General features: G+C 40.9%; 2 protein-coding genes across 6 annotated transcripts in view; one reads left to right on the top strand and one right to left on the bottom strand.

Moving 5' to 3' along the window:
* The window catches only part of ST7 (suppression of tumorigenicity 7), a 107,364-nt gene extending 103,925 nt beyond the window's left edge, over positions 1–3,439 (top strand). For all 5 annotated transcript variants that reach the window (XM_066633257.1, XM_066633256.1, XM_066633260.1 and 2 more), the window contains 2 exons: positions 1,979–2,118; positions 3,144–3,439. In XM_066633257.1, the coding sequence (XP_066489354.1) occupies positions 1,979–2,118; positions 3,144–3,239 (236 nt within the window). In that variant the 3' untranslated portion in view covers positions 3,240–3,439. The remainder of the gene's footprint in view (positions 1–1,978; positions 2,119–3,143) is intronic.
* Positions 3,440–6,229: 2,790 nt separating this feature from the next.
* The window catches only part of ASZ1 (ankyrin repeat, SAM and basic leucine zipper domain containing 1), a 39,320-nt gene continuing 25,310 nt past the window's right edge, over positions 6,230–20,239 (bottom strand). Inside the window, exons 8-13 of the mRNA XM_066633675.1 lie at positions 18,668–18,743; positions 17,745–17,801; positions 10,425–10,537; positions 9,199–9,304; positions 7,802–7,915; positions 6,230–6,382 (exon numbers count right to left, since the gene is read on the bottom strand). Of these exons, the coding sequence (XP_066489772.1) occupies positions 6,230–6,382; positions 7,802–7,915; positions 9,199–9,304; positions 10,425–10,537; positions 17,745–17,801; positions 18,668–18,743 (619 nt within the window). The remainder of the gene's footprint in view (positions 6,383–7,801; positions 7,916–9,198; positions 9,305–10,424; positions 10,538–17,744; positions 17,802–18,667; positions 18,744–20,239) is intronic.

Genomic DNA, 20,239 nt, shown 5'->3' with positions numbered 1-20,239 from the left:
CTGCTTTCCCAAATAAAAACCAATTCTGTTGTGAAAAACTTTTCAAGACTAAGGTAGTACAGTATGGGGTGGTGGCAGAATATATCCCCCCCCCATTGTGCCACAGAGCTCTGTACTTGGCACCCGGCTTTGTGTTCACCATGAAAGATGGGAGTTCTTGAGCTCAGTTGGACACCAGCATGTACTCTAGATCAGTGTTTCTCAAATGGTAGATTAGGACCCAGGAAAATTTTTGACAATCCTAGGCTGAAATCCTACTGATACTTACCCAAAAGTAAATCCCATTTACTATCATTGTTAAAAGCGTATACATAGTAGCCTGTTAAAAGTACAGATGTGTAATGTTTCCCCAAATGCAGTCACATACATTGGTAGCATCAAGTCTAATATGTTAAAAATATTGAAATGAATGGGAACCCACCTGAAATTGGCTTGCGACCCACCTAGTGGGTCCTGTCCCACAGTTTGAGAAACACTATATGGGCTTAAAGTAGAAAGGATATCCCCTTTAAGTAGTTAGGAAGTTTAAAAGGACCACTTAAGAAGAGCCCCACTGGGTCAGGCCAAAAGCCCATCTAGTCCAGCTTCCTGTATCTCACAGTGGTTCACCAGATGTCCCAGGGAGCACACAAGACAAGAAACCTGCCCACTTCCTTGCACCTGGTATGCTGAGACACCCTACTTCTAAAACCAGGATGTTGCACATACCCATCATGGCCTGTAGCTTGTGATGGAATTTCCCTCCGTAAGTTTGTTCGATCCCTTTTAAAGGCATCTAAGCCAGGCATCCTGTGGTGATGGCGTCTGTCCACTTCTCATCCACTTACTGCTTTAAGCCCATCTGTTCAAAACAAGTTTAAAGTAATGTGAAATTTGGCACTGGAAGTGTGAGCAGGACAAGTCTCAGAACTGGGCAAAACTCACCCCTTTCTTATCAGGACAAAAATAAAGACATTCTTGTTGAGCTCAAACACCTCTTTAAAAACTACTAGGACAATGTTTCTCAACCAGTGATACTCATATCGCTGGTAGTACTTGAGGTGATGTCTAGTGGTATGTGTGGGACCCCTACTGCCTGGCAGTAAGACCAGCAGTGCAATCTGACAAGCACTGCAGGAGGCTTGGCTTGGTGGGCAGAGCTCCAGCATGCACTTTTCGAGCACTCCCATCCACTGAGACTCTTGCTGCTGTTTGTTGTGACACATGTGGCCTTCCAATCCAGAAGGAATTGGCTTGCGATGGAAGTTGAAATTGAAAGTACTTACGATGGTACTTCCAATAGGTTGGCAGTGCCAAGTGGTATGACAGGGGACAAATACTGAGAAACAGTGTACTAGGATGTTTTTTCATCACGGTTGGTGAAGATTGATTGAGCAAAAATTTCAGTGGTATACCGTATTTATCGGCGTATAACACGCACTTTTTCCCCCTGAAAATAGGGGGCAAATGATGTATGCGTGTTATACGCCGATGTCCAGGGAACGGAATCCTCTTTAAGGGATCCCGTTCCCAATAGTGCCTAGCGGCGGCGCAACATCGTGACGTGATGTCAGCGCTGCGCCCGCCGCATATTATTAAAATGAAGATGCGTGTTATACGCCTGTGCATGTTATACGCCGATAAATACGGTATTTTGTTTTCATTTGTGGTGACAGGATATGGGTGGTAGAAAAAAATAGTTATGAAATTGTGAAGGTACTTCAACACGCTGAAAAATTCTGTCCATTATATTCACCTTTGGTCAAAGATGCCCACAGGCACTTTGAGTGACATTCCCAAGATGCTTTGTTGTGAAATGCATCCAAGTTGCACAAGGAACTTCCTTAGGATAAGATTTGAGATTAAAGAGTCTAAGAGGAAGCTGTCTTCATGGACCTGAGTCCCAGGATTTGTGAAATACTATAATTTGACCTTCAAGCATTTTGCTTCCCCAGGGGTTTTACTTGTGTTTTTTCTCCCTCTGGTATTTCCCTTGCAGCATTTCATGAAGTCTCAGTTTACCCTAAGAAAGAGCTTCCTTTTTTCATCCTCTTCACTGCTGGATTATGTTCCTTCACGGCTATGCTGGCCCTCCTGACACACCAGTTCCCAGAGCTCATGGGAGTCTTTGCAAAAGCCGTAAGTCCCACTTATTACCTCTCATTCTGGCAAAGGACAGGTATGAGCTCTGCAACTACAAATGAAATGGGTCTGTGCTCAACATTATGGGATGTAGCGCAACATGCACGCACACACACATGGTATAGATGGCTGTTTGTGAGAGTGTGGTAGCTACTGAAGTGTTTTGTTAGAAACCATGCAAGGTATGCTTGAGGCAGTTAAAGTTGCCCTTTGTGTTCAGAATAGTCTGTCATTTTCAGAAAGCTCAGCATCAAAACATGTCAAATTTATTATGCTATAATTCACACATACTGCATACGATGTACACAGAAGCAGTTGCCTGACCCTGTCAGTTAGTTAATGAATTGGACCAAGTGCTTGAATTATTCCCCGTTGGCATCTATACACCACTGCATTGTTGGCTAAGGGGTCTACAGACATCCACCAAACGTGTTCTTCAGTTGCTTCCCTTCAATGTTTGAGGGTTACAGGTTTTCTACCATGATAGCTGGAGCTCAATAAAATGTGTGGGTGTGTTTTTAAGAAACCCTGTACTATAGCTCAAGTCCCTCTTCTGTAGCAAAGACATTTCCATTCATGCAGGGAGGGGGGAGGATTTTTTGCTGATCTCATAACTTTTCCAGGCCCCTGTGCATGCGATATAGTATTGTTCGCAAGTCACAGGGAATCTTGTGATCCCCTGGCGTAGATTACTAGTGGTTACAGATGGGTGCCATGCTGAACAAACAGCACTGTTCTTTCAATGTGCTTCTTTCCAACACGCACTTTGAGGTACAATTCAATGTATACCATCTGAAGAAAAACTATTAGTTTTACATGAACATCAATGGAAATGCTATTTTGCATTACAAAGGATGAGTAAAAGTTTTGGATTTATCACAGCCTTAGAAGTATATAATTTATCATCTCAGGGCAGAGGTGGACTTGAAAATTTACCATCTTAGGGCAGAGGTGGCAAAGGGAGTGACACTCTAGTTCTTAAGCATCTCATTGACAAATCCTTTTGTCTGTTTCCATTACAGTTTCTTAGTACCCTTTTTGCTCCCTTGAACTTTGTGATGGAAAAAGTGGAAAGCATCCTGCCCTCCAGCCTCTGGCATCAGCTCACACGGATCTGAATGAAAATAGTCCTGAATGACTGCCATGACATTTTCTGTGCCAACTTGTTGACCACCAGAAAGCATGATTTTTAAAAAAGGGAAGCTGTTCTAAGACTTAAAACTCTTCATGGAGTGTCTGTTATCATATAAATTTTTTGTTGTTGTACAAAATACATCAATGTTTGGTTCTATTCTATTTTGCTTTCAAAAATTAAAACAAAACAAAAATCTTTAAAAAATAAACTTTTTGTGTATTGCAGCATTACAGTGTTCTATACCTTTATTCCTGCAGCCAATAACCCATCCCCCTCCAAAATCTTGGTGTGTTTTGTAGAGCAGTATAATGCACTCCCATGTAGGGACATGTGAAAGTGCTACTGGCTTGATTCAGGACAGCAAGGGAGGGGCAGGATACGCTGTTCATCTGTAAGGCCTCGCATTTATGTTTTAAAACACTATAAGACTCATTGTCAAAGTGCTAATTAACCATATTGATTCTGTGCAACAGACTCTGTGCTCGTAGTAATTATGGGTATTTTTGTACCCAGGACACAAGATCAATAATTTTGCACTTACATTAGCGAATGGCACCTCTGCAATATTATACCATAATGACAGGAAATATTAATAGAATCACTAGGCATTAGGTCTTTAAAAATAGAGCAGCTTAAAGGAATCTGATGATCTTTCCAAAAAAAGGCTAGCATTACTGGAAATAATGCATAGATCAAAAGGGATGCCTGATGCTATATGGATAAGTATCTTATCAAAAGCAACATGAATACTCAAACAGGATTATAAAAGGAATCATTCTTAAAACCATATAAGTTTCCTAGAATAACCTTGTGACTTTCTGATGCAAACGAAGTACAGAATTTGGGAGTCTCTCCAGAAGAATAGTGGGTGTAGATATGAACAAAGCAAGTACACATTTGAGTTCCATCCTGCTCAGCTGTGAACTTAGTGGATCTGGGCCCATTTACTGTATCATCTCAATTCCACAAGTGAAATTTGGGAAAAGAAGCAATCCACCTCGTAAGGTTTTTGGAAGTATGAATGAGTTAAGGCAGTGGTTCCCAAAGTTTTTTGCACTAGATCAAATAACCACATGTGCAGACTTATTAGGATGACTGTTCATTCCTTTTTGAAAGTGGAATGGCCAGAACACACCAGTCTGCAACAAAAACAGGAGACACAAAAGGGGGTGCCCTATTGTGCCCCCAAATATGTTATATCCACTGGGATGGTACGCAGTGCAATTCTGCATCTTACCTGAAGCAGCACAACTGGCTGGTAATATGTACAAGGAACCCATCTGAAAGTAGTCTTGGTGACCACCACAGGGACTAACATTCCTGGTTTTAAGTGACGTTCTATAACGTAGCCTTACCATGAAACACTATGAAGCAATTTTTTGGGTGCCTGATTCCACAGGAACACCACTTTGCTGCTGCCCTGATGCTTTCCCCTGTTTTTCCCATTTTTGATCCAAGAGGTTCATACATCTCAGTGTCTAAGCAAGGCTGCCCAAAGCAACCTGCTGCAGTAGCCGTTGTCCTGGGCTGCTTTTCTGAGGCTTTTTCAAATCAGCTCCATTTCAGAAAGGTCACTTTTCAGATCATTTTGTGGATTGTTGTCTTCCTGTCTGGCTTCCCCAAGAACAACAGTCCCTGGCTAGTCTACCTGCTGGGCATTGACATGTAAAGCTGACTGGATATCCAAGCCCACCTGATCAGGTCAAGGGGCAGATAGTCCAGGTGCTCATAAACAATCCAATCAGATGGACCTATGCTAGCAGTTCCCAAACTTTTTCAATCCTCTACATCAGAGTTTCTCAAACTGCGGGTCACAAAGCTGAAACTGAAAAGCAGATATCTGAGAAGGAAAATGTATTGAGCACTGAAGTGTAACTGAGCCACATCATGTGTTTACTCACAAGCAGATGAACATGCCTTGGTCCACTGCAAAGGGCAGGCTGAGAGGAATCCAACGCAACCAGAATGGTCCTGATCCAATGAACGCAGCCCCCAAAACACACACAAGAAGGATGCCCTTCACTCCAAGCTGATGAATGTATTGAGCCCTATGGAAAGTGAAAGCAAGCTACGCATTCATGTTTATTCATGAGTAAGCAAATATGCCTTGGCTTGTGTCAGGCAAAGGGAAATGCAAGGCCACAAGAATGGTCCCGATCTGATGAAAATGGAACTCAACAAATCCTGGCCATGACATCACTCCTGGAGGGTCCCGGACAGATTCTCATTCTAAAGCGGTCCCAGTGCTAAAAAGTTTGAAAACCACTGATATACATTGTGTAGGGCAGCAGGCTTTTCCTGAGGATTCCCTGGCTCCGAAGCAGCCACAACTCCATAGTTTGGGAACCACTAATACCTTGGACCCAAGAATCTCCACCCTCCCCTTCTATTCAGGTGTACCAGGCTGCTTTATTTCATTTATTTATTTAGTTATTATAAAGCTCCAAGGAAAGAATGGCAGAATACTGTAACAGATTTTGATTCTCCATCTTTGCTGTACAATGCTGTTGACACTGCATCTCTTTTTAGGTCTCCCACTTGCTTTCCTACTAAATTTTATCTCTGTTAAAAGCAAGAGGGTCTATTTTTGGGGTCAATGGTATTTTTCAGTACAACAGTGCCGAAGCAGTTATGCACAGATATGCTTATGAACACCCTACTCCTCAAATATCTGAACAGCATTCATAGATGGATTCTAGAAGGACAAATGTTAAAACCAAGGTTTATTCCTCCATTGAAAATAAAAAATTACAATGGTACATAGGCATGCATTTGATAAAAATGTGAAAGAAAACTTAAACATTGGACTGAGCTTAATTTCTATTCTACTTCTAAATTGAAGTTCTTTGAATGTTACAAATTTAAACTACTTAATCAACCATGGAAACCACAAGTCAGAGTGGTTTTTCCCTAAACACTGCAAATTCAAATTTTTCTTTTCCATGCAGAATTGTTGCAAGCATCATTTTAAAATCAGCATTTCCTTAACATTAACACACGGATCATGAAGATGCATCCATAACCAAAAAAGGTTACTGCTGCCATTTTTAAACAAGTCTTCTTCCAATTGCCTTTTTCCCCCAGGGGCTGTATTCGACAATGATCATCCTTCTGTCCTTCATGCAGCTAATAAAATTTGGGAGGGGAAAGAAGAAGAGTCATTAAACATCTATATTACAATAAAATTCTTAGGGGATAAATGTTAAAAATATCTTATTATGAAGGTTGTGATAGCAAAGAGGTTGGCTGTGCAAAAATACACCCTTTGTGTACAAAGTACCCTTTCTCTATAGTTCCTTTGTGATCACACTAAGGTCGCAATCCTAATCCCTTATGTCAGTACTTTCCAGCACTGACATAAGGACAATGCAGCTCTAAGTTAAAGGAACAAACATTTCCTTACTATGAGGAGGCCTCCGTGAGTGACACCCAACTGCAGGATGCATCACACGTCCCATTGGCACTGCTATGCCAGTGCTGGGAAGTACTGACATAAGGGGTTAGGATTGCACCCTAGGTGTGCGCAGCTTAAGGCCAGAGAGGTATATGGCATGCCTTGGACTGACCCAACTTCCCTGGCAGGGTTCTAGAGTTGGTGCGCTATGATCCTATGCCATGCTCTGCCTAAGTGAGCAGGGCAGAGAAGTTTGAGTTATTTCCCCCCCCCTCCTTTTCCATAGTTTGCTATGGGTTTTTTGTCTGCACACCAGCTCTGATGTTGGTACAACACTGCTTCAAACTTCAGGGTGTTCTGTTGTCTGGAGGGAATTTAAGATATTGTGACGACAAACTCTTCTCAATTCTGCTTATGTCTCCAACCCATCTGGAATTGCACTGGTCGTGACAGTACATCAAAGTAGCATTGAACTGGTATCCAGGATACATTTGCTGGTGGGACTGCAGCTGCACCAACAGTTTTGTCATTGCTGGTGTGGCTATGGTTGCACCACGTACAAGGTCGTATGCTGGGGTTCCCAAAGTGTGCATCGCAATGCCTTAGGAGAACATTGCGAGATGTCCCCGGTGTTCCCTCCTGGGCTCCGCTATCTTGGATCTCAGGAAATCTTAAAAGATTTGGGTGCCGCCATCTTGTATCCTGCAAGATTTCATGAGACCCAAGATGGCGGTGCCTGGCTGAACTGGGAAGAAGAGGCTGCAGGGGCACTGTGACCCAGAAAGTTTGGGAGCTACTGCAATACACCATATTCTTGAGCACTCAGACCAGCATTTCTGAGATACAGAATTAGACTGTGCATGATCTTCAATTTCCAAATATAAAGCACAGAGCATGAATGGCAAAACAATTTACTTTGTTAAAATATATTGCTAGGGAAACGCAGTGGATAGAAGGTTTATGAACCTTTCAGGCTGTAAGGATGCATCCCCAAAAAAGGTGAATAAATTAGATTGCTCCCTTATTTAAACCACACATACCTTTTTTTGCTTTCAAATTTATGAATCTAGACTGGGATTTAAACATCTCAATAAATTAATGTCAATCTATTGGCAATTTTAAAAAATATATTCTATTTAAGAGACATGTACCTTTTGCATGAGCTGTCTCAATTTGCTAACTTCTCCATTCAGATCTTCAGCACTCAAGACAAGGTCTTCACAGACTTTAGCCAGGCTCTGAGGTGGACTCCATTCAAGAACTAACTAACAGAAATGCAACATTACCTGCTGAAAATGCAGATTATACTCTGATTTCAATCACAGCAGAATCATCATTACCAACATTAACCAGTCCTTAAATTCTAGTGAATCACATAAAAGTTTTTTGTTTTTTTTACAACTGCAAGAGCAAATCATCATACGAAAAGTTCCTGGAAATTAATGCCCACTGCTAGGCAGGTGATAGAGCTAAGTTTTAAGGCTATAATTCTATAAGCACTTTCTTGGAAGTAAGCACCATTGAATACAACTAGATTTAACACAACAGGAATAGATGTGCATAGGATTGCACTGTTCATCTGTTATTCTAAAATAAGTGGCATTGTAGAATTGATGGCAATTTTATTTTTTTGATCTGCCATCTCATACGGCCAAAATAAAATCTAATATGCAATACTGAAGTGTTTATATAGCAAATGTTCCAGTTACTCTTAGGAAAGCAAACCTGTAACTCATTAGTATGACAAGATGGAGAAATTTAAGATCAATTGCTTAATAAAGCTTTTTTATCATTATTTTGATAATGTTGCTGCTGAGAAAATCTTTGTACCTTCAACTTGTAACTGGCAGAATCCAAAACTAAAAATTCTACTGCTCTGAACAAAGTTACACAGAAAGATAGAAATGGAAAAATTTGGGTTTGTATTTGATGCATTAAACATGAGTATTTAAAACAAAGGTATCCAAGATTTTTGGCAGGAGTGCCGCATCATCTCTCTGACACTGTGTCAGGGCTGGAAAAAAAAGAATTAATTTACATTTAAAATTGAAATAAATTTACATAAATGATTAGAGATGGAACTTATATGAATGAATTAAGGTCTCGCAATAGCTCAAGGTGTATAAAAGGCCTTGCACAAAGCAAGGCCAGCCTTTTCTTTGCTGCCACTGCAGCTTCAGATGTGAAACAGCAAGCAGTGGAGGAAGCCCTCCAGCCCACAGCTCACACGAGAGGTCGAACAGTTGGCCCTCGCGCTGAGAGCAGTTGCACTGGACCAGCATGGGATCCAGCAAGTCTCTGGCAGGCCAGAGGAGACTGGAGGCTCCCCATGGGCTGGATTGGGAGTCAAAGAGGGCTGCAAATGGTCCCCAGGCAGGGTTTGGGCACACCTGATTTAAAAGGAACATAATTATATGAAATTTAACCCTAAGTGGTACTTCAAGAAATTGCATTAGACACATTTTGGTAATACATAAAGTAGCAGCATATTAGTTTAGTTGAATAAAAAGTCGCAGTCCAGCATCACCTTTCCTTTTTGCAGGCATACCTTGTGAGAATCTTTAGGGAACTGATTAATCACACTCTGTGTGGCAGCTATAAGATGAATACACTGTCTATTTAGTTTCATGAGAAAAGAAAGAAATTCATCACCACTGTAACAATAAAAAGAGGCAATGGAAATATAGTCAGTTTTATAGTAATAGTTATACTCTAAGGCTCAACAATTGAACAATTAGTTGCGTATACCAAGGAGGGTAGCAACTCGACCAGGGACCCGTATGTGCCGTTAGTATGGCACTTCTGGATTTTGCTGTCACCAAACACAAGTAAGTAAAACACCCCTTTCATTACCCGTGTTTGCTGGTGGCAGCACCAGAACCCAATAGTGCTGTACTACCCTACTTTACCCCTGCTAATTAGGTAAGAGGCACATTTTCAAGTGGGTGCTCCTCTTTTTAGCAGGGGGAGAGTAACTGGCCCACCTCACCCCAGCACTGTCTGTTCTAGTGGCTGCCTGCTGGTATTCTTTTGCATCTTTTTAGTTTGTGAGCTCTTTTGGGACAGGGAGCCATTTAGTTATTTGATTTTTCTCTGTAAACCGCTTTGTGAACTTTTAGTTGAAAAGCGGTATATAAATACTATTAATAATAATAATAATAATAATAATAATAATAATAATAATAATAATGGCACCTATGGGTCCCAGTCAGGCTGTTATTCTCCTTAAGGGGACAGCATCCCAAAAGCAAACGCAGACATCTGCCCTGGGGGTTGCAACCCCAAGGTTGGGAAACTCTGTGATAGACAATGCTGACCCTCCCCCCCAGCAGAAAAAAAGTTCTAAAGGTACCAAGTTAATTCCTTGCATTTCTGTTCCCACCAAGCAAAGTAGAAAATTCAACCAATGTTCAAATAGTTATTTTGCTCCCAAAAGATGGCAAATCTATAACTGTTTGACTCCAAAAATTCTGCTGGGTGAATGGAATTGCTTGTAGCAGACAAAGGGGGAAAGGGGTGCCTGCTTCATAATCTGTAACCTTCTAGTGGTGTATGAGGAGCTTTGATTAAGCAATGCTGATTTTGTGATGCAGATTTGAGTGAAACAAACCTGATCTATGCTGGGTGGGAAAAAATCCAATACTAACATCCTATTTGTTTTATGCAATTATTCTCTGCAGAATTGAGACCCAATTTCACATCAAGGAAGGTAGTTTTATTCCCCCCTCTCAAAAGAGTTTTTCCAACCAGAAATTGAACAACTGGTTATGTTACCTGAATTCCAAGCTTATCACTCCAGACAACTCGCCCAATTTTACTTCTTCTACCTGCAGCTCTTTGGCAGCATCCAGAATTTTCTGCTGATCTCTGGTATCCTCAATCCCAATCTAAATAAGAAAACATTTAACGTTTCAGTGAGAGACATTTAGAATAAGCAACTTTTTAAAAAAAAATCTGTTGCATACACTAATGTCTCCTATAGCACAGTTTCATTATCACATTCTTTGTTCTGGATGTAATTTTTCCCCAGTATTCTAAACAAAGAAAAAAACAAAGAATCCATAAAATTGTTCAAAAATTTGGTGCAGAAAGTACAGCTTTCAGCCAGGAAACAGCAGGCAGGGCAATCTACTCTAGATGGTTTCAACAAGAAACTTGCAGTTCCAAAGGAGGAATTGCAGCTTGGCTCATGCCTCCTGGGAGTAGCCCATTATCTTGCACAACTGCCACGTAGGAGCAGTTATGGCCAATCATGCAGCTGGTTCCCATCAGACGTACTGGTGAATACAGTACTGTGACACATCTATAGTAGAACGGTATTATAATTCCCACCTATAGTGCTGTTTCACGTAGCACTCTGTTTCCAGAACATACCCTCAGCATTATGAGACATTACTGTATTACTGAAGTGTTCAAAACCTTAAACTGTGGAAGATTTCAAGTTATAGGCTTTAGGGCAAAGTATCCACCAGCACCATCTTAATTCCAAGACAGAAAAACCTCTACAAATATTACACATTTCAGCAAATTCAAACATCTTTTCAATTTTATTCATCTGTGACTGTTTAACAATTTCAAGCCATGAGTAAACCACTCCAATCAATTTCCAAAGAGAGAACCAAAAATAGTTTTAAATAATCCAAGGCAGTATACAGAACAGAAACATTGTACAAAGCAGTGTACATTATACAACCTGTGTATTGGGGCCCACATCAAATCAAGTATTTCACGTTTTTCTTGACTGAAAATCATACTTTGACCACATTGGGGTGCCATTTCTGCAATCCCTATTTACAGAAGAATTATAGTGCTTTCAAATACTGCTTGTAAAAGAATGTGCATTAATCACTCTGTAGTGCCTTAGCCTTAGTCACTGAGAAGTGGTGGTTTTGTCATAAAGTCTTTCATATAATGTCATCTTCAAAAAAGCAGGTGTTTACTACTTTGTACAATGTTTCTGTTCTATATACCGCCTCGGATTATTTAAAACTCTTTTCGGTTCTCTCTTTGGAAATTGATTGGAGTGGCTTACTCATGCCTTGAAATTGTTAAACAGTCACAGATAAATAAAATTGAAAAGATATTTAAACAACACCAATTGAAGGGAGACTGTAACACACTGGCAACTGCATAATTTCAGATGAAATCATGAAGAATATGAACAAATGGATAGCAGATACAAGCTACTCCAAACATTATATATGTCCAAGGGTGGCCAAACTGTGCTCAAGAGCCACATGCAGCTCTTTGACATACAACATGCAGCTCTTGGCAATATGCTGGCTGAGCTCCTTTTTGCATCACAATTAATATAAAAGTTAAATAAGAATTGTAAGCTTTATAATAACAGTAATGTATTAAATGTAATACATGTAAGTAAATGTAAGCTTTATAAAAACAGGCAGGGATTGCCTGGATGCAAGGCTGGGGGGGGGGGTGAAAAAATAAGAGAAAAAAGAAAAAAATTCCCCTCCCTGCTTTCTTCAGTGGGGGGTTCAGCAGAGCTGAACCCAACTCTGTCCTGCTTTGCTGAAAGGCTAGGCCAGACTGGGGAAGTCCAGGCAGCCCCTCCCCCTCCGGAAGTTCAAAACTCTGGCCTGCCTACCTGAGAGGGAGAAGCTACCCACCTGAAGGACTAAGACAGACATGGAGATCCCACTGGAGAACACAAATTTAACGTTCAAGGTGAGTAAATATATTTAAGAATTTAAATGCTTCTTAAATATTGCAGCCCCAACATCTCCCTGGAGGCTTTCAAACATCTGAAGATTATCATATATGGCTCTTATGTTAAGCAAGTTTGGCCACCAGGATATATGTGCAAGCTAACTGGATAGTCCCTACCTGGAAACATATGCCCAGATTGTGAATTCTACACAATATCCTTTCCAACTATGCATCCTGACTGGGCAATACACAAACTCTATTCTCAGTTCCTTGATGCATATTCTTAATTTAACTCACAGTGGGGTGTACTCAAGGCAGTGCTAGCATACCACCACTCCGGCTAATTACACAGGGACAGATGAACTTTTCAAAAGTTATTGTGGTTTTATAAGAATTTGGGGTGCTGATTCCAAAAATGTCATCAGTTTTGCCCTATCACATCTAGTTAGTTAGTTAGTTAGTTAGTTAACCTTTATTGGCATTATAAATATTACAGCAGACAACTGACAACAAAGTGGAACAATACAACCGTTATCCACTAGACTAGTTCAGGAAAACTAAATAGAGAAAAAAGAAATAGGGTCTAGAAAGAAAAGGAGCCAGAAGGGACAACCTTATCCTTTCAGTAAAACAGGTATTAGATAGCGAAAGGTGACTACAAAAATTTTAAAGAAGATTTTATAGAACTAAAGTCCGGCGTTTTTTGTAATATATAGGCCAGGAAACTAGCCACTGAATACGTCAAGGGAGCAATAGAGTCTTCCAACAACTGGGGAAGGGGTGATACCTGAGGGGGGAAATTAGAAATCCAGGATTCTAAATAAATCCTACGATGGGAGTCATGAGAGGGACAAAAAAGCAAAATATGTAAAAGAGTATCCGGGGTCTCCCCACAGAATAAACATAATCGTTTCTCGCGAGGAACTCGCATGAAACGACCATAATGAACAGCTGAGGGAAATATGTTGAGTCTAGCGAGCATGAAGGCTCTCTTCAGTCTAGGATTAGTGAGGTGAAAAAAATAGTTTGAAGTGGCAACAACAAGTTGAGGAAAAAGACCTAGGGAAAGGGGGGAACAGGTCAAATTAAGAGAATTTTTTAAAGTATTGAATTCAGCTAGGAAAAGGTGGTCTTTGATAATTTTATAAGCTTGAGATAAATTTAGATCAGCAAGTAATTCTACTGATAGGTTAATGGAGTGGAGTTTAGTTTCCACTATTTTAAACCAAATAAAGATATACGTGTCACTCATTAATTCTGTAATTAAAGAGTCAGGGGAAGGAGATAAATGAATCCTTAACCAAAACTTAAAGGTAAAAAGCCAGGCATAAGTGGAGGGAAGGTGTAAACCAAGTTCTAAAAGAATAGTGGGCAACCGTATAAGATTAGGAATACCTAATATCTTTCTAAAAAAGGAAGAAGCAATATGATCCAAATCCTTAGAAACTGCCTGTATCCATATCGGGATACCGTATAATAAATGAGAAATAATTTTTGCTTTAAAAATTTGAATCGCTGCTGGGATGTATTGGTTTCCTGCATTAAAATAAAAATTTGTTATAGCCAAAAGGTGGGTAGTTGTTGAAGAAATAACTGACTTTTTATGTTGAGTCCATGATAAATTATAGTGAAAATGTAAACCTAGATATTTAAAAGATTTAACTTGAGTGTAAGATTGGGAATTGATTGACCATTTAGAAGGAGCCCAGGAGCGGGAAAAGACCATAATTTTTGTTTTGTTGGCATTAATTACAAGATCATTTGAATGACAATAATCTTGAAATTTGGATATGAGCTCACGAAGGAACGTTTTTTGGAACCCTCGGCTCATATTACTCATCAGCAGGAAGCAAATTACCAATCTCAAGCGACAGAGTCTCAGCTTTTGGAGAAATTCCCCTCTTCAAAACTAATGTTAAAATCCTCGAGCATAGCTCTCTCAATCATCCATCAACCTGGAGTAATTGTCGACTGGTCTCAACCGTGGATGATTAAGAAACACTTGGCATCAATCCTGAAGATGAATAGCTCTAATATTGATTTATGTAACTACGTGAGATTGCCTTCTGTGCTTCGGCAACAGCGCGTTCTTCTCTATTTCAATACTTGTAGAATTCCAAATCGAATCTTTCTTCAGTCTCAACGTTTTAGAGCGTTGGGAATTTTTCCTCAGAGACATTTCCAAAATATGATCATCCGAAAACTTTTTTCAACTCACCTACAAAATGTATCCTCTCCCTTGGAAAAGTCTATGCATTCAAATGGAAATTCTACATCTACAATAAAAGATTCAGTAACTGTACAAGTTAGCCCAGCTCTACCTAATCATGTTCTTCCCCAAAAAAACCCTCCGCTACTACCTTCTCCTCCTGGTCGTCGAGGACAATCTTCACTACTCACATCCAAGACAGACCGGCCTCAGCAAAAATCTCGCAGTCTTCGAAGGACTAAGAACTCCTTAACACTGTGACCAAAGAACCTGTGCCCCTCTCTGTCGATTCCCTTCGTTGGATCTACTGAGTCCTCGAACTGTTCTTCTTTCCCTTCCCTTCCACTATTGCAAACTCCTAAGTCTTATGACCAGTCAAGACTCACTCACTCGACAGCTGTTTCTCTCTGTTCCAATGACCCCCTTTCTCTCTGTCCCTCCTCTTCTCCTATATCAACCCAATTACCCATTTCTCCTACTAACTCAATAGAAGTGGACCAGCAATCCTTACCCACTGTTACTGGTCCAACTAAGTCTATTAATCAACATCTATTTCCTGTTTGTGTTGTTTCTAAGTCCCTACCCTCTGAACCCTTTGTATTGGTAGACGCTACATCCCAATTCCCTCCTCCTTTAAATTTCGATTTTACCTTTGTAAAGGATCATTCTGATGGTTCTCTCTCCACATCCTCTAAGCACTGACTAGAACCAACTTCCCTAACCCCTTCCTCTTCCACTCTTTTCACTTTGATCTCATGGAACATTTCCGGTTGGTCATCTAAAAGCTCAGATAAGGACTTCCACGCTTTTATTAAAAAGTTTAATTTTATTTTATTTCAGGAGACATGGTCGTTGGTCCCACTGTCCCTACATGGGTATACTTCTTTTGTGACCCCAGCATTTAGGAAGAATGCCCTAGGGAGACCTTGTGTGGGACTTTGTTGTTTTGTTAAATCTGGCCTTTCTTGTTTAGTTTCTCAGTTAGATTCGAACTCTCCTTATTTTCAAACTATATTAATTCAGTTTAAAGATATTCAAATTCTTCTTTTTAATGTATATATACCCCCAGCTAAACTTGCCCCATCCGACATTTGGTTAGATCTTGATAACACTATATCCCGTGCTTCTAACTTATATTCTGATGCTTTTATGATTATTTCTGGAGATTTTAATTCTAGAATTGGCCCTTCAAATTCTACACTTGCCCAGCAGATGAACTGGTACTCCGATGACCTTATCCCCCCTTGGTTTCAAACCTCAAGGTCTTCCAAAGATTCTGTAATAAATAGTTTTGCCCCAAATCTTATAAGTTTATGTATTTCATTTAACGTCTTTATTCTAAATGGCTCAAAAGGCCGTGACATTCCAGGCGATTTTACCCACCTCTCTCCAAGAGGTGCTAGTGTAATAGATTATGCCCTAGTTTCTCCTGCCCTCCTGCCCCTTTTATCAGATTTCTGTGTCTGCACCCGTTCTGAGAGTGATCACTTGCCAGTTGCACTTATTCTTAATATTCCCTTTGATTCCCCTGTCTCTTCTCTTTCTCTCCCCAATCCAAGCCGTCCCTACAGATGGTCACCAGTTGCGGAGCAAGCCCTGTCCCAGTGGACTCAGGCACCTGAAACTAACTCCCAATTGCGTTTACTATTTGCCTCTCGGGCCACTACTGATGTGATTGAAGCTTTCCAAGTTATAATCTCTTCCTTGGTAGATCACTTGAGGATGGCTAGCCCAAGTAATCCTCCTCGTTTTACAAAAAATACATGGTTTGACGAGGAGTGTTGGAAATTAAAAAAGCAGGTGCGTACCCTTTTTCTTTTTTTTTCGGAATCACATCTAGTTTCGGAGAAATGGCATAGCCTTGTTAGTGAATGGCTCAAGCAGTTTCCTCATAAGAAACCCATGGCATAGGCTTCTTTATGAGGAAACGACCTGAACCACAAGGTACCTGATACTACGATAACCACAAGGTTATGCCCTATCTCTGAAAACTAGACTTTATAGGGCAAAACAGATGCTATTTTTGGAATCAGCACCCCAAATATACCCAAGAATAGGTCTAAGACTAGGTCTAATAGGTCTAAGAATAGGTAGACCACAGCTGCGATACAAGGACATCTGCAAGAGGGATCTGAAGGCCTTAGGGATGGACTTCAACAAGTGGGAAACCCTGGCCTCTGAGCGGCCTGCTTGGAGGCAGGGGGTGCAACATGGCCTTTCCCAGTTTGAAGAGACACTTGGCCAACAGTCTGAGGCTAAGAGGCAAAGAAGGAAGGCCCACAGCCAGGGAGACAGACCAGGGACAGACTGCACTTGTTCCCGGTGTGGAAGGGATTGTCACTCCCGGATTGGCCTTTTCAGCCACACTAGACGCTGTGCCAGAACCACCTTTCAGAGCGCGATACCATAGTCTTTCGAGACTGAAGCGTTACGGCCCGATCCTATCCTAGGTCTAAGACTGCAAGATGTATGTTGGCCTATATTATTTTCCTACCCTCACAAACTGTACAGGGAAGCTGCCTCCATATGACTTTTGGGAATTTCCTGCTTCTACCCTTCATGTATCACCTCACATAATCCCCAACAGTACCCTAGAGTGACTCAGGGAGCTGTCCCAAGGAGAAGGAAGTGGGAAAGATTAAGCAGCGCAAGTGCTGTTGCACTCATGCAACTTGGCATATAATTCATCATTTCAAACATTTGCAATGATTAACAAGGGGCAACCCCAAGATGTTTATATTAAAATCCTGTAATGCCTCCACAATATAGCCGCCTACTTTAAGTAGTTCCATTAAATGTGCTCTTCATCCAGGTTGACTGACAGCCATTGTAGTCAGTGGAACAGTGCGTTCTGAGTAGGGTGGGGCCAATCAACTACCACTTCTCTCAATAGTTTCTCCATTAGTACTGTTTCTTGCAGTTAAAGGGCTCACAGCTTCAAAGGAACACATTGCTTACAATGACGAGGCATTACTGTAGTTAAATATTTTAGACAGTGACTGCATAAATACAACCTCATGCACCAACTCCGATTTTTGCCATAGTGCATGGACAACTTGATCTTACTCTCTGCAATAAGGAAGCATCAGCTAGGATATCCTAAACAAAATATCGTAGCAGGAATGTAACCCTTCTACTATAAAATTTACATCAGCTCAAATTCTAACGATAACATGTTTATATGAAGTGGAAATTAAAAATAAGTGAGTCAAGCCAACCTGCATAAAGTCTTCTTTTCCCATGGTCAAAAGCTGTCTTAATGTTATGTCTCTTTCCTACATGAAATAAAAATATGTTTTGACACAACATTGCAAGCCAGAATTCATTTTTTCCTAATACCACACCAGACAATAAGCCAAGCCAAACATTTATTCAGGGCTGGGGGTGAAGGACACCAGGCATAGAACCTAGAGAACATTTAGATCAAGGGAGTTAAAAACATAAGGCCTGCAGACCGGATATGGCCCCAGAAGCTCTTTATCCCTGATAAATGGGCTTTCCCAGCACCACGATCAGCTTCTCTCAGCTGCTGAGCTGAGAAGAGACACATTGATAAAACCATCACGGTTGAATAGTTGGCATTGGGAGAGTCCAATTATCACATGGACTACCCTTAACAGTGCTGCTTCTGCCATCACTTCACAGAGCTCCTTCTCAGCTGATGATCTACCTTGGCAGAAGTGACAATGCTGAAAGGGCAGCCCGTGTAATAACTGGACTCTCCCATATCTTGAAAATATGATCAAATATGATCAAGATTCGCATATTTTCTCTTCTGTCGTTTGCAGCTAATGAGTTTCTACGTAAGAAAAACAGTGCTTATTTCTGGTCATGACCTAATGACGTCACTTCTGACCCTCAGCAGGTGCCATGAATGCTATTTGGCCCACTGTATAAAATTAGTTTGACACCAGAGTTAGAGAATGATTAAAAATTCACATCCTCAAACACACTTATAGTACAATCCCATGCATGTTTACTCAGAAATAAATCCCACTAAATTCAACAGGAGGTCTGCAAATTTCATACTTTTACTGAAATGTAACATTAATCTTTAATCTTAACAGTGAACTTCTGAACCATTTACATGCAATAAAGTAATGGCATTTTCCTCATATGGTTTTCATAAAAGAAATCATACCTTTAGTACCTCTCCCAGATATTCTAGTCCAAGGCCATGTAAAAACACCTCCAAGTCACCAAAGGATGTGTAGGAACTGCATACACATTGGTTGTGTTATTATTACAGTGCGAATTAAGAGCAGGTGTTAAAGAAGTAAGTACATATTTCAGGAAAAAAACTTACTAACATTATTATGCAGATAATACTAGAGTTCAGTTTATTTAAAATATTTATATCCTGCTTTTCTGTACCACCAAATAACTATCAAACACTACAATTAAAAAGCAACAATAAAAACAGATACAAAAAAGTAGAGATAAAAGCAGAGAAAACCTCCCATCATAAGGAACAATATAACCACAATTTAAAAAAAACAGGGTCATCAATCAGGAAAGTGATAGGCAAAAGGTTGAGTTTTAGCTATCTGCCTAACAACTAGCAGTCAGTGATTTTCGGATATAGCCCAGGGCTTTCAATGAACCAGGCAAAATATGGGCAAGTTTGTGAGGGAGAAGGTGGTCCTTCCAATATCCAGGTCCCAAACGATTTAGTACAGATATGCAAAGAGAGCAACAATTTTATGTCCCAGGAAGGGGGGGGAGTGACATTCAGAATTGACAGGTTAGCTAGAATTGGCCAGGAACACACACTGCCAGACAACCTCAGGACATTTCAGTACTGCTAGCAGTTACAGCATCCAGTGTGCCTTCAGGGAAGTCGGCGACGGGTGCCAGGGGGTGACCCAGGGCAAGGCTTTACCTCAGGGGCAACAACTTGGCACCAGCACTATTTAAATTCTTTAAGAATGTGACAGCTGTCAAACAGTAGTGTAGCTAAGGGAGGTACACTGCCCCAGGTACGACACCTTGAGGGAATGCCAGCCCACACTCCCTGATGGCAGATCCTGAGGCAGGCAGGTGTCCGGGGGTGGTCTGAGGCTCAGGAGAGGTCATGCACAGCCTCTCTGCACATCAGAAAGCCCCCTGGATGCCCCCAGGTACCTGGCCCCCAAGATTGTTAAAATTTTTTGTGTCCCTGGGTGCCAGATCCCTTAATTATACCACTGCTGTCAGATCTCCAAAACTTGAGAAAGGAGTTCTCCACAATAGAATGCCCTCCTCCACCTGAATAGAACATTCAAGTCTCCCAATTTATCATTTGGGCACTTTAGGCCTCTCTGACCAAACCCAGTTTGAACCTTTCACCCAACACATACATGCACACACAGTTCTTTATACCTTTCTTTGTTCTCAAAAGAGAACAATATTTTTGACCAGAATGCTTTCTCATTTGTGCAAACTAGCAACATATAGTTTAGCCACAGCCAATTTTCTGATAAAATGCAGATACAGAACATACAGCATGTTAGCTCTGCGCATGCCCAAGTATGCCTGAAGCCAGTTAAAACAGTGGTGCATGTTTACCTCTGGGTGAAATTTTTCTACCACCCTTCAAAGATCCCCAGACCTTGAGATTTCACACACACATCCCGACCCACATACACACTTCTGCTGTCCTGGTGTAAGGCAGAGTGCAGTTATGCTTCCCAATTTACACTACTGTGACTGGATTTGTGTGTGTATGGCTTCC

Source organism: Tiliqua scincoides, chromosome 7 (assembly GCF_035046505.1).
Source record: "Tiliqua scincoides isolate rTilSci1 chromosome 7, rTilSci1.hap2, whole genome shotgun sequence".
Lineage (NCBI taxonomy): Eukaryota > Metazoa > Chordata > Lepidosauria > Squamata > Scincidae > Tiliqua > Tiliqua scincoides.
Note: the sequence above shows the minus strand (reverse complement) of the source record. Positions and strands in the feature narration are given on the sequence as shown.